The 19626-nt window shown below is 32.0% G+C and overlaps 1 protein-coding gene across 2 annotated transcripts in view; it reads right to left on the minus strand.

Moving 5' to 3' along the window:
- Positions 1–6823: 6823 nt before the first annotated feature.
- The window catches only part of LOC132934318 (serine-rich adhesin for platelets), a 29238-nt gene continuing 16435 nt past the window's right edge, over positions 6824–19626 (minus strand). Inside the window, exons 3-9 of one of the 2 annotated variants that reach the window (XM_061000611.1) lie at positions 11040–11174; positions 10131–10776; positions 9884–10027; positions 9237–9820; positions 8884–9159; positions 8303–8801; positions 6824–8152 (exon numbers count right to left, since the gene is read on the minus strand). In XM_061000611.1, the coding sequence (XP_060856594.1) occupies positions 7698–8152; positions 8303–8801; positions 8884–9159; positions 9237–9820; positions 9884–10027; positions 10131–10776; positions 11040–11174 (2739 nt within the window). In that variant the 3' untranslated portion in view covers positions 6824–7697. Of the gene's footprint in view, positions 8153–8302; positions 8802–8883; positions 9160–9236; positions 10028–10130; positions 10777–11039; positions 11175–19626 lie in introns of both variants that reach the window. The other variant, XM_061000609.1, reaches the window with a different exon arrangement.

Genomic DNA, 19626 nt, shown 5'->3' on the forward strand with positions numbered 1-19626 from the left:
ATGGACAGTTATTCTTAAATTTGTTGAATGAATATTGGAATCACATATTTATAATAATTATATAAATAATTAAGGATTGTATTGCAGTAAATATAGAACCATAGGTTATTAATAATAAAAATAGAATCTCAAAGTCAAAAACTACAGGGTGTGGCGGCGAAAAAGACTATTTTTGTATATAAATATATAGAATAATCACTGTTATGGTATTGTTAGGATATCCACCCAATATTATACTTCTACATATTATATTGTATAAGGAAAGAATGTATAAATAGGTAATGTTGGTATTCAACTATTAAATTTGTAATTAAAATGCAGTACTCTCAAAATTAAAAGGGTCGGAATTTCACCCGTATTTTATTTCGATGATCGCAATTACAATAATATTGAATAATAATCGACAATCGGAGATATCATTATAAATAATTTATGACACAAATATATTGTTATTAAAGTATATATATTTTAATTACGTGACAATATGACAATAAATCGTATAGGTACTGTGTACCCTCATACCATGCCATAATGGGGCAGAACACCATACAAGATATTATGTGTAAAATAAAGACTTTGGTAATTTGAAATATTATATTTAATTAATTACCACACCTACCTATTTGATATAATATAATTATAATACCTATAATTAGTTCGATATAAAATTTTAGCATATGCGATTTAAAATATGCATGTTAATCGTGTACAATGTTAAGGTAAATTAAATCAAATGTAAGTATTGATTATAATACGTGTAAAAAAAAATCATATCACGCGCGAACTATGGTGTTGGTGTAATTTTCAAAATCAATTGTAATTTAAAATGACAATATATTACACTATGTTTTCTTTGTCGAAGTATTTGAATATTTTTGGATGAGTTTAATTCACAGTAAAAAATATATATTATTATAAATTCTCGTGATCACTTTAACGTGATCAAAATTAAAATTGAAAATACAATAATGTGTATAAACTAAAAGTAAATACAATTAAAAATTAATATTTAATTTTAAACACAAAAAGTTTTGAAAAAATTCTGTGATTATTTCTTTTTTTAGGGGGACTGGGGTAATGCGTGAAAATGGAAAACTGATTTTCCCGGGAAAATCGTAATATATCGAGTTCAGCGACAGTCGTACAAATGCATGCCGTGCTAATGTTTGGTAAAAAAAAATTTGTAAAAAAGTGTTTATTTCACTTGTGGAGGGGTGGGGTAACGTTTCGCCGGCCCCCTCATAGTTTTTTTATAAATAAATCGTAAAAAAAGGTCGTACAAATTCTAAAAAAGACCGGGATAAAAAATTTAAACAAACGTTCGGGATTTCATAACCGTTATTATTCGGGTTAATATTGGTTAATATGAGTGTTTAGTAGTCTAGAAAAAACAATTTTTGAAGGTCATCAAATTGTCAAGCGGGAAAAAATTATGTACCTATGTTATATTTTATCATAAAATATAAATTCCTAACACGAGTGCGCAACATTTGTTTTAGGCCAAACTTGGTTTTTAATGTACAGTAGTACCACTTGCCAAGTCGACGGATATAAGTTAACTAAAATGTTTTAAAATGGCCCATAGGGTCGTTGAGGCGTAGATAAGTTAAATAAAATATAAGTTATAATTTTGAGTTTTCCGGAAAACTGGTAAATATAGCCACAAATTACGATATTCGTTACTAAATATTATAATAATGTCGCTGGGGAAGTTGGTTGGCAAATAATATACTAGGTATTAATTATAATTTATAGGTATTATTATACTTATTGTTTTTAGTATAGACCATGTCTATAGACTATATTTTATATTTCTTTTGGATTTATTTTATATACTAATAAAGTAATAAATTATATATATATAGATTAGGTATAACGTATAACTGTATAAGAAATAATTTAGGAAATTTCGTTTAATCAGAATCAATTAATGAGTTTAATCTTTAATGTACCTTGTAGATTATTACCAAGTTATAAAAATATATCATCAAATTTGGTTGAATGACCATCATTTCTATAAACTGTAGAGTGTGTTTTTGTGGACCAAATGACATTGGCATTGGGCGTTTTAGGTAAAAATCTAAAATCTTAACCAAATTATTAGGTTTTTTATTAAAATGTAACTAATTCTTATTTATGAGAATATATTAGACCAGGCGTGTCCAACCTTCTTCAACTTCGGGTCACATTCGATACAATTCAAATTGTTACTGCTGACTGAAAATGCTTCACGGATTTTTGTTCATCCTGATAAATACAATAATTAATATTAAATTATCATCTTTATTCACTGAATATTTCCATGCTAGTCACTAGTTAACAATTTGTTTTCGTCATTAGAAACTACACAATTGTAATTTGTAAGATATTTTATAAATCTTAAAAGCTTATAAAAATATAATTTTTATTTTTATTTATACTACATCACTATCAAATTTCTAATTTCTAATTTTAATTAGACATTAATATTTACATTATATATTCAATTATATGGTAATATATATTGGTATGTTGATTTTCTGAAATTAACTCGATTATTACGTTTGACATTGCTGTTTGGCATATTGAATGCAACATTTGTCCAAAATTCCACTGTTTCTACGATGTTACACTTCTTTAACTAATTTTTGTTACCCTCAGTGTGTTACCTCACCTACCTACTTATAAGTACCTATAGCGGAGTTTCAATTTACCATATAGTTCAGTGTGATTGGGAAGTCTATAGTTTCGAGTCTGGTGTAACATTATCGTTACCCACTATGTATTCAATGTTTGTTATTAATTGGCCTATCTATACAATGTGATTTATTTTTCTGTGTATACATTTTTAAAAGTTTTTTATCACAATATTATGTACAATAGATGTTTTGAACGATGGATAACCGTTTGGAAAAAATAGCTACTAGTGCCAACCACTGACAACTGGTTCACTTCTGTCTTGTCTAGTACATACCTACTGACTACTGCACCTATAGCATAATCAGATACATCTGTAGTTGATGTAAGAGAGGCATTTAACTGTGGAAGTTTAAGTAAGGTTCTATTTTACATGTCTTAAATGATCTTCTTTCCCAGTAGTCTACTCAATTTAGTCCTTATTTATTTACCATCTATAGTGGAGACACCCACGGTCTTTCGGCTTTCAGACACATGATCACCATCATGGATTCAAAATACTATTTTAATATGACCAGTTTTAAGGTAGAGTTTTCAAATACCCGCGTTTTTCTTTAGTTTCGATACTGAATGATTGTGATATTAGATCACCTGAAGATCAAAAAAAGCAGAAAAGTTTTATAAGCTACTGACAAATTTAAGGCTATTGACTATTACTCGTATTTTAATCGTTTCTTTCAGTATAAAGCAGGGCTTGAAACCGTTATTATTTTAATCGAAAATTTTTTGGATACCGGTTACTGATTTTATACCGGTCCTGTTGTTAGCGGTAACCAATTACCGGTACTATATTCAAAATTACAGGTTACCGTTAAGTGATAACCGCTTCCAAAAAATGTCGGTTACCGGTAACCGATTGAATACCGGTTTTCTAAAAAAAAAATTGTACTACACCTTTGTGCCCGTATACTTAATACAATATTCGTGTCGTTATAGGTATCAAGCTATTTTTAGATTTCCCAGTACAATATACGACGAGGGAGACCGGGACTATCGACTATCGAGTACCGTCATTACCCATTGGCCATTACCAACCAACGATATTTTTTGTTATAGGTAGGTAGGAAATAGAAATGTAGAATACCAATTATTTGAATTATTATTACAAGAATTGTGACTAGGGAAAAAAAACGAAGATATAACATTATGATTTTAGAATAGTTTTAAGAAGTTATTATTTATTATACCATTAGTAGCTACGAGCGTATAATCATTTATGTAGCTAAATTAAATTAAACACAATATTATTATAGTTCATACGTAACGGTAGTCAGTATTTATAAAAACCGGTCATCGGTCCTTAACCGGTTAAAACATATTACGTTTTATAACGTTTTATGTTAGCTGAAAAGTTGTAACGATAACCGGTAACCGATAACCGGGCGTACACATAGGTTTATAAAAACGGTAACCGATTATAGGTTCCCTAAAATTCCGGAAAATTACCAGTTTTCGGTAAAAAACCGGTAACCGGTTTCAAGCCCTGGTATAAAGACAGTATAAAAGTAACTTCCAAACAAGTGTCTATGAGGAACGGTTGACTTGATCTCTTATCTTGTATAGTGGAATAGCGACTAACGTTAATCGATCGGCACTCTGTAAGAGAAATCTGCCAAAATACATACAAGGTTCTACTCAACTTTTAAGTTTCAGATTGAAGTTTGTTTGGTAAAAATATAAATCGTCTTTTAGCTGCTTCCAATGACCAATGTCAATATATTTAGTGCAGCTTATAATAGCTGTTATATAACAGTGATCTTGGTTTTTTAATTTGTCCGTTCTATTATTGGCGTTCTTATTTCAGCTATACTTCTTTTATTGATATATATACAGAAGTCCTGTAGTCTTGTTAGGTAATTTGTACATTTCTGAAACTTGGTCTATCGACTTTGCAAGTTCATCCAATGAATCTTTTGTAACCTCGAGGCAAGATTAGGTCATTTGAAAACTTTTAAGGTAAATATTGCAATAGTGACCACCAAGGTGTTGCATTCTGCTGAGGTAACTGTCACTTAACTCCACATCACTGAGTAATTTCCTCAACTTTCTCTTTTTACTTTCCGTATATACTATATACATAAGATACCAATTAAACGAGTGTAACATATTTTCCAGCTGCTAGAGGTGTATGATATCTGATACCTACGTCAAGATTTCTGTATCAACGCACTTATGACGTGAAAATTCTTTGTGCTGTCGTTTTAAATTCCACACAAAGTGAGTTGTGCAGCTTCAATCTGTGGGTCAACCATATTGCCGGATCACCTTACCAAAATTGTAGTGGTTTTATTGTTTAACGGTTCACCGTAATCGCATCTTATGGCGTGGTTTCCTGCGTTCTAAATGTTGTACCTATGTATAGTTGTAGAGGTCACGGATTTTACTGGGTGAAATAAAGTACCTAACATAGTGTATCTGTTACCTTCTTATATGGATATATTAAATTTTATTTTATTGTAATTTCACGCAAACACGAGGTAATCAAAACATCTATGCTCGTAGAGATTAGTACAATAGCATGACAAATCGTCTGTTCTACCGTATTAATGAAAACGTAATATGTATCTACTTAATTAATTAAAATGTCACCTTGCCGCAATAAGATAAAAACATAGTGTCTAGTTTGGACAACTTATACCGGGGCATTAAATGGGTTACCGTTTCCACAAGTCTATAATATCATTTTGATAGCAATATTATGTACAATTGCTGCACTTTTACTTAATTACCTATGCGTACTAAATCGTCTGCTAATTAAACTGGTTTGTAAGTGCCGTAAAAATATTGAGTAAGAAACAATATTTATACATTATATAAATACACTTTCGGTAAAAGACAGGAATATTATTGATCTCTTTTTTTTATAAGAAAATTCAAGTACAAATACTGAGATTCAGGAGTATTTTTTAATAGATACCTATTAAAATATTTGATAAAACAACCAGAATCAGCACAAATATTATTCAATATCATTCTTATTATTTATTCAAAATTAAACTTAAAAAGTCATTAAATCAATGAATATTTTCAAATAATAAGATGTCCATTGTACAGAAAAAAAATTAAAATAACAGTAGAGATAATACAAGTAATAATAAATTATACATATTATAGTTATAATAATACAAATACCTACTTATAATACTAATGGAAATGTAAATAAAATAAAATAATAAACACCTAATTTATATTATGATTTCAGATTATACATTTTTTAATCATTAAGAAAACTTGGCTAGTGTAAATATGCATTTAGTATATTATGAATGTACTAAGATAGTAAGATTAACTTAAAGAATAAATTATTTAAAAAAATAGCAATCTATAAAAATTCCATTAGGTATATTTGCATATTATATTCAATGTGATGAATTATATTTATTTCGTAATTGAGTGCATTTACGTAAACAATTACAAATTTGTATTTATAGTATAAGATCAACTGAAGATCATTTATATCTATATAGTTTTAAATTTACCTAGCGAACAAATATTGTTTTTTATTTTACTTTAAAAATTTACAAGATGACGAATCAAATAAATTTTATTTTGATTCGAGTTAATAGTTATCTAAAAAATATACCCCAGTTTGAGGAACATTTTATACATATCAATATACTCAGTTTGCTATTACCAAGTTTTACCTATAGCTTATAAAAATGTTGTATTTATATTGAAATATAAAAATAAATAAGTTTGAATATAAACAAAAAGTAAAATCCCAGATGGTTTTAATACGAAGTGTTTTTAGAAAATATATTATTTCAAACTATAGTTAAACTGTGAATCGTAATGTAAAAGATCAAATGAAATAGTTATGACAATTTTTTTAATTAATAAACGAATGAATTATCAGAGTATACTTCTATTGAATATCCAAATATATTATATTAAAAAAATTTTAAACATAGGTACTATATATTATTATGCTATTAAATAGATAAATTAAAATACAAAAATCTGTTTTTGAATGTCAATAAAAAATATTAATAAAATATTCTAATAAATCCATGGTGATTAAAGGTAGGTTAAAAATAAGAAATCAAAGCGTTGAAACCCTTGTGATTTTACTCTTGGATGTATTCCAAAATATTGTTACAGGTTTAAAGAACAAACGAAATAAAATGTATAAAAAAAATAATCATAGTTTGGATTTGAAAAGAGATTTAATAGAACCATTCTTGAATTGGACAACATTATTATAATATTAAGTATTATACAATGCATAAAATACGTCAAGTATTAAACTAATGGGATGAAGTGTCTATTCCACTCCAATATATGGTTAAAAATGTAAAAAGAAATTCAATTAACAAACTTATACATGAATAAATTAATTTCATTATAACTATAATGTTATTTTATGATTTCTGAAAATTTTAAACAATTACCTACTGGATACCTAAGAGAATCGTTAAACTGCTTACATATAGATAATGTCTATAACGTATTATTAACTAATTTGTCCCATGTTAGTTCATAATTTTACAGGTTTAACTTATAAGTTATATAATAACAAATAACAGTAATTAAAGTTTTAAATAAATCAAATTCATTATATTTTCCAATACTTTTATTTTGATAATGATATAATAATAATAATAATAATAATAATAATAATAATAATAATAATAATAATAATAGTAATATATAATATATATATTTAATAATAGTCATAATACTATAATATTTATGTTACGTTTATTTTTCACTCCAATAACAATATAATATGAATAGTGCACGTCAATATAAACCTATCCTGTGCCACAGGTACACTCTATGTCATCCTCCTCTTCATCAATATTATAATTAATGAAGAAGTAATAACAAATCGTACACTATGCACAACGATAGATTTTCAATTTTGACTATGCTTTGCACACACACACGCACACACAAAAAAAAAAAAATTAATAATCACAAATTAGTTAAAAATTGTTTGTACTTTACACGAAAACAGAGATATTAAAAAAAAAATTCAACACGTTTATTGACTATTCTACAGTTGCTTATAATCGAAATTATCCTCGTAATAACAAAAGGTGTTCTAATTCGTCAGCAGAACGCAATAGGAAAGCCGCTGATTCCCTGTAGCCAGCGATGAGTTGCCTCACGGTTACCACGTCGGCTTTGTTCAAAAGTTTACTACTTGGTTGTGCTGGTGGTGTTGTTTGGCTAAGCATCGAGGGTTGTATTGGAAGCGTGGGCGTAGTACCACTGGAGATACTGGATGCCGTGTTCATGGTTGGAAACAACTGTAGCATACCAGTAGTTGAGGACGAGTTGTTACTGCTGATTCGACGGTGGTTAACTGTTGTAGTTGATGTCGTCGTAGAGAGACCTCTAAAACCAGCACCGCTCATATATCCACCTCCTGTTGGTGCTGGTGGAATAGCAGCCAAAGTACTAGTACCCATACTGTGGGTAGAAGCAGAAGGTGTTTTATTAACACTTAGGTCGGTCGGTCCAGCAGTTTCTATGGACATTATTAAACATTACACCATTAAATGAGTTTTCACATACTTAATTTAATTTTTTTTTATTATTATGTAGATATATCAGCAGTTTAATTTAACAGCTTATTTACTACATAATATAATAATAATTAATATTTTCTTTGCCTTACCATTATTATTGGGAGAAGAAGATGTAACGCTAGCTCCACAAGTCACATTAGACAAGTTCAATTCGTCATTAACAGTGTTTGACATATTTCCCGAATCGCCACCAGAACCACCTTCAATAGATTCGTTAACATCTCGACGGTCACAACCATCACGGTTTTCAGCATCGTCGTTACCGTTGCGATGCTCAGTGTCAGCTTCAATAGTATTAGAGGATGTTTTTTCAAAACTACTGTCACCTCCACCAGCGTCTTCGTCCGATGACGTCGACGACATTTGCAATGTGGCTCCACCATTTCCGTTTTGGTTTAATTGTAGAGTACCAGCAGGTTGTTGAAATACATTAGATGCCGAAGTTGAAGCAACTGAATATGGATAGGGCTGTGCAACGGGTTCAAGACCAAGGCGCATTCGTCGGGCATTATCTGACTCGCGCTGACAAGCTACTGCTAATATAGTTTCAGCCTGGGCACTTGTTAAATGGGCTGGCGTGGGCCTTTGCTATATAACATATATTGTAAAAACAGTATATTAAATAACAAAAATAAATGGTATTTACTGTCATAAACTCGGAAGTACATACCGGCTGCACTGTTGGATCAGAAGAGGAACCATTTGCTGGCCACGGATTAGTTGGTGGAGGAGGCGACGATGAAACAACACCGCCAGATTGTGGCGTGTTTCGCTTATTGCGACGGCACGATTTCAAATAGGTCCTGATGCGTTTACGTGACCTATCTGAAAGTTCAGGAAACTGTCGTCCACATGAGTCAATAATCGCCTGTACCTTATCTTTCGGTTGTCTGCTGATAGGCACCTGTCTGTCTAAATTTTCATCCACGAACAATCGCACAAACATCTATGTTTTGAAAATAATTCAATGAGAAATTAATAAAACTATGATATAATTTATTTTTAATACAACAAAGAACTCACGTTGAATGCTTTTAAACGTTCCGGATCTATATGATGTTGAGAAGATGACCCGATGGAATGCTGATGTTGCTGTTGTGATAGAGAGTTGGCAGAATTTGTGGTAGTAGAAGGTTGTTGCCAGTGTTGGCGGTAGCTTGTAGTAATTCCGGAATCAGTGCCGTCATTTGTATTGTTATTTCCGTTAGCAGCACGCTGTAGTTGTCGTAAACGTCTGACTTGTTGCCTGCGCAATCGCCGAGATTGTGTACCATTTCCATCTCCACCATCTGCATTCCTTTCTCCTTCTTCTTCATCAGCATCTTCTTCTCCTTCCTCGATTTCGTCATCATCAAGATCCTCCTCTTCTTCTTCTTCATCTTCCTCATCTTCTTCATCTTCTTCGTCATCAATTGCCGTATCATCTTCGTCTGCGTTCATTACATTCTCAGCACCAGTTCCAATTCCAATATCGTTACCAGTAACAATACCGTTTGTGGTAGTCACCACCATACCATTTGTTTCTTTGGATGGTAAGCGATATGAAGACGAAGGTGATGAAATTGGTGGTGGTGGCAATGATGGTAGAACTTGTGATCCAGCTGTAACTGTGGCCAGAGAATTAACCGACGAACCAAATAGTTGCTGAAATTTTGGAGGTGATGACATACTGTGATGATGCTGCTGATGTGCTGCAGTGAGTAGGCCCAAAGGCGGCCAAAGCACAGTCGTCGTAGTAGTTGGAAGTCCGGATGTCGAAAAACTGCTGTTTTCATGCAAACCAGTACCACTTGTAGTTGTATCAGCGTCATTTTCTGAATTACAAAATAAAATGTATTTAACAATTTTATATTAATTAATGTGTTGGAACTGTATAAATATTATTATTGAGTATTTTATTAAGCGTAAATAACTCACTGGAATTTAATAGTCTTGGTGATGGCGATGATGTAGTGGAGGACGTAGGAGTCCCACTTCTCCGGTACAACTGTTGTTGTACTGTCAGGCCAGTACCACTGGTACTTCGACGTTTATTTGTACCACTTATGTTGTTGTTTTGGCTGTAGTGATGCGCCATAGGGGGCAAAGATAGCGGCAAATTCGGGGGTGGTGATGTTGAATCACCAGCTGAGGACGCAGCAGCCGCAGCTGCGGCTGCTGCGGTGGCTGCAGCAACAGCGGCCGCTGCATACTGTTGTAGTTGCTGTTGGATGTGCTGGTGATGATGGTGATGCGCAGGCGTCAACCCAATACCCGCAGCCGAATGAGGTGGCAGGGCGAGTGGGGCTAGTGGTGACAAAGCGTGGTGATGCGCAAGATGTGAGTTAGGGTGTAAGGATGATAATGGTCCACCTGATGATATACCACTGCCGACGGACGAGGGAGGGCTAAAGAGTAGAGCAGCAGCAGCCGCGGCTGCAGCGGCCGCCATAGAGTTGTCATCTGTCGATCCATCCACGTCCATCATATTAGCGTTATTTACAGAATCGTTTGCCATATCTAACCAATGCCGATGGAAATTATGGTGACTGTTACTGCTAGTAGTAATTGTATCCAATGACTTCTGAAAATATAATAACGTATAATGGTATAATATATTTTTAATTCAGAATCCTTAAAACTGAACTAATCGGAAGTATGGTTTAATTTTGACATGAATTTAATTATTAAAGCACATTGAGTTTCATTCTAAATTTTCAAATATAATTTTACGAATCAATGCTTTTTGTTAAAACAATCATTATTGAAAAAAAATATTTATTTTTTAAATGTAATAATAAGTTTATTTTATTAAATAAAATAAAATAAATTATATTTTGTTAGTACCGATAGTGATGATGCTGATGAAGACGTTGCAAGACCATTCATAATACTCCTGGATGTGTGATGCATATGATAAGGATGGTGACCAGTGCCATTCATCCTTTTGTTTATAGGCGAATGAAGAGCTGCACTCTTTTCCTAAAAAAAACATGTTATTAATTCACAATTTCATTAAGTTAACCTAAAATGTATAAACATTTAAATTTAGTTAGGCAAATAAACTGTGATTAGATATTCAGAAATAAATTATAATTATTATCCAGTACGTAAAATATTCTATGGTACCTATAAACTCTTAATTGTATTTCAGGATTGAAAACTATAAAAAAATAATTGCGATTTGAGTATGGTAATTTTGAATGAATTTAAATTTGATTATTGACACCTTCTCACGCTTAATACGATATAAACTTATTTCGTTTAATCTTCACTTTATACAATAGAATGTATTTTGTTTTACAATTTATACTTACTCAAATTTATACCTACAATTGCATAGAGTTAATTACATCAATTAGTTATATAATAAAAGTTAAAACTAATAATTATATCAACCATAGATTTCTAAATTAATATGTTTTATAACTTATAAAAGCAACACTTATTATAAAAAAAAAATTTAGTTACAAAGTACCTATCACTATAATAATTGTGTTTTATTTTTTTGTCATTCAATTTGTACATCTAATTAGTAATTATTATGTATGGAGACATGGAGTGGTTTATTTATCGTAAGACACTTATTATTTAAAAAAAACACTAACAATTGGAAAAATTATATTTGTTATTTTTTTTTTATCTTTATCATTTTTAAAAAAATTTTTTTCTTTTTAAATGATAATATACATTTTTAATTTATCATTTCGATCTATAAACACCAAATTTCGGACCAGTAGTTTGTTAGATATAAATTATAAGTATTTACAGTTTGGATAAGTGAAGTGGTGTGTTATATCGCCGCTCATCAAAACTTTAAATACATACATACTTATAAGGCATAAACTACCTACTAATTCAAAATTCAATTTTTATATATCGAAGTACTTTAAAAATTATACTGATTTCGAATAAGGAATTTAAAATGTACCTACGTTGTTACTTATAAAAGTTAAAAAAATAAAATAAAAATGTTAATACATTTTTTTTGAACATTTTTTTTAATGGCATAAAGTATGTAAAAAATATATTTTAAAAAACTTTAATTATTATTGAAATCATAAGTGTCAAGAGTGTCTTACATCGAATGGATCACGGGATATATACAAATGGTATATATATTATAAGTATTTAACTACAATCAATTTTGTATTTATTTTATTTTACGAAGTTTTGCATAAACATAAAATATTTAACAATCAAACAATTGTTTAATAAAAATACATGGATATCCAGTCACTTTTTGGGGGAACCCAAAAACAAAATATAATGTAGTCTTATATTATAAGTAAATAGGTATGACGTATGTATAGTACGAATTTGACGAGTGTGTAGTGTGGTACTAATCTATACCTACTAGTAAATAACCAATAAATATACATAACAATTAAATATAATATAATTCAACCGTTCACCCCAAAAATCACAACAACTATGGTATAAAGGTATTTTCCTGAAAGAAAGTCTTCTCAAGAAGGATTGAAGTCCTGAATAAATCAACTTTTAAATCAAATATCTTAAGTATCTGTTAAAAGGACGTAATACTCACATGACGTGATATTACTGCCTTGCTAATATAGCATATTTTATGTTCAGAATAATTCATTTTTTTTTGTTATTTTTAAAGTTTGAGTGAAATTACCTATCATCAGATTTAAAGGTAGGAATATTATCCAGGGCCCAATTAGGTTTAGCATTTTGAAGTAATTTATATGTATGTAATATACTAATATAACTTTTACAAACAATTTACAATTTTTAACTGAACGCACGTCACTAAATAATTTCAATGTACAACAAAAAGTAATAGGGGCTTAAATATTTTAATCTAAATTTAAATACAAAAACAAATGTTAAGTAATTTACATTTTAAGTAAAATGATTAATTATTAAAAGTAATCCATTTTTTTATGGTAAAGTTATGATTAATAATTCGGTAGGATTACATTTTTTAAATCGACAACTAAGATTATTTTACTATAATTTTACTTATAATCAAGTAGTAAGTTTTTAATTCAGCATAATTTGTGGTATTTTTTAGTGTCAATATAATGTTGAATATAAACTGTATGAATTATAAACTCATTTTTTCGATGCGATAATATTATAGCCTTCCTATAGGTCAAGTAAGTATAATATCATTGTAATTATTCGTTCACGACTGAGTTTTTGTTAGTAGTGATATTGAAAATTAATTAGAAAACTGAAACCGAAGCGTATGTATTTCAGTATTTTACGAAACTTAGCTAACTTTTACTTAACAATACGCCAAGGTATTAAAATATACATCTAAAAATAAAACTTCAATATGTTTTAAATAGGTACGTAGTTATAAAGTATACTTTATTCGTTCCCTCGAAAGTTAATAAAGGTATATCAATTAAGAAATACAATATTATACAAGAAAAAACTAAGAATGACTGATATGTGTTTATTTTTACAGATGTGTGTAATTTATTCATGACGTGAATAGGTAATAAGATTTGTGGTTTAGTAGCATTCGACAATGTATAAAGGCATTCACGTATTCAATTAAGTACCTACTTACATTTTTTATGACACGCTTATTGGATCAACTATAGACATTAAATGTTCTCACGTTTGTCGTGTGGGGGGGGGGGGAGGGGGTGTCCGGTATACACACCTCGGTTATGGCTATAGACGTTAGACACGTACCAGGATTATATTTCGACTATGGGAGAATCACATTTGATTGTTAAAAATAATTCCAACATTGATTCAATTTTTCGAGAGATTTATTTTTGGAAAAGTTTAGATGGTTGAGGTACTTAGGTAGTACATTTCTACGAATTAATACAACATACTCGGGTGCGATAAATATGTTGTCTTCGGTCATGGTCTAGCAGCGCATAAATAATATTATATTTCACGCAGAAAAGCCAATAAGCTATTTAAATTGACGATATAATTTAGGGTTTGGTCAGTATAGTATTCACAATTCACTTGTACCTTTATAGCAAATATTGAAAAACTCTTCATTATAATATAAACATGGATTTATTTCTCATAATATTAGTATATGTGCGAATTGCATTCGTTCTTAAAATAAGTACCTATAAAATTAAATGTAAGCGATGATAATAAGCTATAATAGTATTAAATACCGTAATAACGTGTATTGACTTTAAATAAGGTTATTTTGTTCATACGATAATTTAATTTGATAATATAGGTATACCTGTGTATTTTATTATAATATCATAATACTTTTCAAATCGAATAATAATTTATTGTATCCTTACGTTTTAATAATGTAAAACACGATTTGAGTAATTCATTTGATCACAATATAAACTATACCAATTCGGATCAGATACAAATAAGGCGGTTGCTTGACACTTCTCATGCTTCACTCAGCTGCGCGTTAACAATATTATATTATTCAATTTCAAAGCAATACACAACATTACCTATGTATCATTAGATATCACATTCGATTAGCGACTCTAAGTTTAACTCAAATAAAAATAATCTCATCGCTGACATTTCGTCAAAGCCGCGTTTATTGCTGACAACATATTTACAACAATCATCGACGATTTTCTGAGGGTTTCCTCACGCTTTTACGAAACTATTGAGAAATTGAAATTAGATTTTCGATCTATAAACAGATTCCATAAGAAACTTTTGATCATTAATTCCATAAAAAAATTGTTACAGAAAACAGCATTTTAAAAACCAATACTTTTCTATTGCTTTGCTTAAAATCTTAAATTGTAATTTTCTGTCAATGCGCTTACATATACATAATAATATTATACGTAATAAATGTAATCATGATTATGCGTTTCGTATTGATTAATATTTTGTTTACTAATTTTATTAACTGCATATTTTTATTTAATACTATAAAGTATTATGGCTATAAAGTGTATAAACGATATATTAACGATTCTATCAGGAACCTACCTATCTATGTACTTACATAAAATAGTTAATGATATAAAGTGTTTTAAATTTTCATTTAAAGATAACATGACATTTTACGATTAAAATTCGTCGTATTTACACTAAAAATGAAAAAAAAATATATATAATATATAAAATGCTTTTAAGGAATAGCGCATATACAGGAATTTATGTTGTTGTTTTTGTGTCCCGCTGTTTAAAGTAAGTCAATATTGGAGAGTGAGGACACATAAACCTATTTGTATAAAATACTATGTATTATATCAATCTTCCTTTATTAAAACTTTGATGAAATTGGTATTAATTTTTACGTTTTGCTTCAATAATTGTAATTGTATAAATCAAGCAATTTGTTTTATCAAATTTAAATTTAAAATCTTAGATTATAAGATATTATTAACAGTTTTTTTTTAATTATGTAAAAATGATTATAATTATTTCATTAAAAACGTTTAGAAAACAATTTCCGAGAATTGTTCATTTATACGATTTTGGCGTCGATGTATAAATAAATGGCAGTTACAAATAAATTTGAAAAGATATTATATTTTAGTATAATGATATAATTTACAGTTTTTTTTAGTTGTGACCATCCTACTTTTAAAATAATAAAAGTAATAATGAATGTACATTGTACCTACTACCTATGTAGTACTGTGTAATTATATGTGATGACTGATAATAATATAACATAGTATCTACTGTACAATTTAATAGTAAACAATAACTAAATAGTAAATCTGCAGTGAAATATTAAAATATAACTGAATAACTTTATTTACCAAAGTTCAAAATATGACCACCTGAACCAATAGTCAATACTTTCGAAATTTAGATATTAATAAAATAAGCTTATAATGTAATTTAGTAGGTTATTACTATTTATGTAATAGGGTCATAATATTATAGTAGCATAATAAAACTAATATAAACGATCAAGATTCTGGACTAGATATAAAAAATGTTATGATTATTATATTATATTATAAATTGGTAGGTAATTATATTAAATATTAATTAATAAAATAATAATTTTTTTAAGCGTCGCATATTTTAATTTTGTGTGTAATCTTAAATGTCTCTAAAGTGTGTCTAATTATTTATTATTTTACAACTATTATGTTTATAAATCATTTAATGCAGTGATAAATAATAATACAATGTTGCTATTACACGAACGTAATATAAACTTTAGCATAGAAATAAAACAAAACTATATTATTGACAACAGGTCAGTAATTATTATAAGATCAAATTATTATTATTATTAACTATATAGAACCAAATTATAATTAGCAAAATACAACCTACGTAATAACATAAAAACAGATAAAATGACGTAATAATAAATATTAATTATCATAATTTTTTTTTACGTTGCACCGAACAAAAACATATTATAGGCAAAACACTTTTTAAGCGACAGGCGGTAAGCGATAGGATGTTCCGCTAACATAATATATTAGGTGACAAAATCGGAAAATTATAAATATATGTTACTCTGCAGATATCTCGGGCCTCGGGAAATCAAGACAATATTACCGATTGTGCTTTGGGTGTATTGATTCTGTCTATTTGTGGCCCGGATGTGCGAGGTAACTGAAGAGTAACTATTAAATAAGAATGGTCGTGTTGGAGAGTGTCCGATATGGCAGCGATCAGATGGGAGGTATAGTGGGTCCAAGATGAGTTTGGACAGCAGGACTGATTCTATTACTACTGCTGCTACTACTAGGGTTTCTTCGAAACACAAGAGGGTAAAGTAGAATTTTGAAGATAGGGGGGAGGCGGGGTGGGACGCTGACGGCGACAGCAATATAGCGCAGCAGAGGACAACGACGACACTGTGATGGGTGATGGGAGGGGGGGATTAGTAACACCACCACCCCGGTACCAGCGGTAGTGCTGCCACTTCCGGTTGAGCTTTGTCGACATTGGTGGACGGAGGGGGGGTGAAGGTATTGGTGTTTGGGATAACAGAGAGGGCGGCGTGCAGAGGGGTACGTTGGGAATAGGGTACCCAACAGCAGTGGCTATATAGGACGTATACAATATATACGTATGTATATATATATATATAAAACGGATGCGTGAAGGGCCTTCGGGGCCGTGCCGGATAGGTGGTGCGGTCGCAAAACCCCCCACACACGCACACATATACGCACACGCATATATATACGCACACTCACATATATACGCTTACGCAAGCATATGTGTGTGTATGTGTATACGCGTACACAGAGAACTGATGAGTTTTCTCCTGGGGGATAATGGGATAGTGGGATATGTGGTGGTGGAGCGGGCAGAGGAGTTGTGACGAGAGAACGGTGGTGCCGCCGGAATTTGTTGTCGGCGATGGTGGGTGGGAGGTAAGGGTGAGTGGTGGGGTGTGACAATCCCTGTGTGAACCCTTGGGCCATCGCCGCTGCCTCCACTTCCACCCGTCCTGCTAACGTCCTGCTGTAGCGCCCACACCCCTACGACCCCCGCTGCCACACGTCCGCAACGTCACCACAAACGCACACCCCGACCGCCACCACCGCACCAACTATATACCGACTGCGAACGTTCTAGTTTATTAGTTATGTTACTACTAGGTATATAAGACGAAGAAATTCAATTTCGGTATTCGGTATACACTTATGTATAATGTATATATACCTAGTAAATGATATTATATTCCGGCTAACGTTGTTAAAAGTATGAGTATGAACATTATTTATGTTATGAACCAAGTATAGTGAGTAGAAATAGATTTATTGAGTGAACGAGAACTGCTGCAGTAGGTATTCATCTGATTATCAAAAACACAAAATTACATTGAATATCCATAATATTATTGACAACCATTTTTACTAATGTCTAATATATTACCTATGATGTACATAATACTACTAATTAATATAATTACTGCCAAGTTGCATGTAACAATAATGGTCATTAGGTACCTATAATAATAATTTTCTAAGTCGTTAAAATATCTTTTGGCCATGTATAGAATTTACTGTGGAAAATAAATGCGCGATGTATGTATTGTTATTTGTTGGTGTTATTGCAGTGTTTATATAAAATAACAAAATTAAATTAACAAAGGGTAGTGGATGGAAGACCAGGATAACATTGTTTCAAGTTTACTTAGAACTTAGAAGTTATGATACGAAGACGACCTAGTACAAGTTTTAGAAAAATTACTAGTATTCTCCAAGTAAAATTTGTTATCTTAGAAAGCAAGGGCGTGGTGATGGTGAAAACAGAGGTGGTGGTGGTGGTGGAAGTAAAAAGGTTTTATGCTGTGCACAACACTTACACGCGAGTTTTCACACACATACACATACACAGGGGTGTAAGTAGTGCTATATATATAATAGTAATGGTTCGTGACGATCGAGTGGGGTGGTGGTGGTGGCGGCAGTAGGGTCTACTAACTTTTGTGATGAGAGAGAGAGTAGAGTGGAGTAGACCAGAGCGGTGGTCGTGGGTAGAGTTTGAGGGTAAAAGAGGGCTTTTCGTCGTTCCCGTCCTGGTCCCATCGCCGCCGGTTCTGTGGTAGTGGTCCCGTGTGTCCTATGCGTATATATATGTGAGTATGTGTGTATGTGTATGTATATGTGTGTGTGTGTGTGTGTGTGTGTGTGTGTGTGTGTGTGTGTGTGTGTATTCGTCCTCCGGCAAAGGATATTACATGGTAGTGTAGTATATGTATAGAGAAGGAACAACAGCGTGAGATGGGGTGAGTGGTCGTGTGATGGGCTAGCGGTGGCGACGATGATGGTGGTAGGGGGGTAGGGGGTATAGTGGCGTTGGTATTTGTGTGCGCGCGTGCGCTTGTATGTGTTTGTATGTCGAGTAGAAGTGTGGTGGTGTTGGCAAAAGCGGTGGTGGGTAGCGGGACAGCAGGACGAGTACCTCCACCACCACCACTACCGTCTCCACGCATCCGCCGACCATGCCGCCCGCTGTGGCATAGTTGTGTAGTGTGTATTTTGGACGACGACTATACGACGACGACAACGACTATACGACGATAAAGGCGAGGGTGGTGATGGTGGTGTAGGTTTGGTGTGGGGGAGGGCCACTGGGGGGTGAGGATTTGACAGCGTCGGGAACGGCCCGGCGGCGGTGTTGGCAGAAGCGGGAGCATTAGGAGGTACAGTGGGTGTGTGGGGGTGGTATCGGGGTGGACGGGACGGTGACGGTGGCGAAGGGTGGGGGGGTGGGGGTGGGGGAGGGAAGGTCCGTTATAATAGTGACGACAGCGATGGTCAAGTGTACACACATCACAGACGCTAAGTGGGTTCAGAACAAAAACGTGCATTGTCGAAAAATTAAATAAAATTAAAAGTTTGCATAAATGTGTTTAAACAATTTGCCGCCAAAAAAACATGTTATCACGGCGTTGTTATGGTGGTGGAGCGGGTGTGGCGGTGGCGACGGTTGCCGACGACGGCGGCGCCGCTGTTTTGATAACATTGAGATAAAATTTAAATAATGTATATACACGTCA

This window comes from Metopolophium dirhodum, chromosome 1 (assembly GCF_019925205.1).
Source record: "Metopolophium dirhodum isolate CAU chromosome 1, ASM1992520v1, whole genome shotgun sequence".
Lineage (NCBI taxonomy): Eukaryota > Metazoa > Arthropoda > Insecta > Hemiptera > Aphididae > Metopolophium > Metopolophium dirhodum.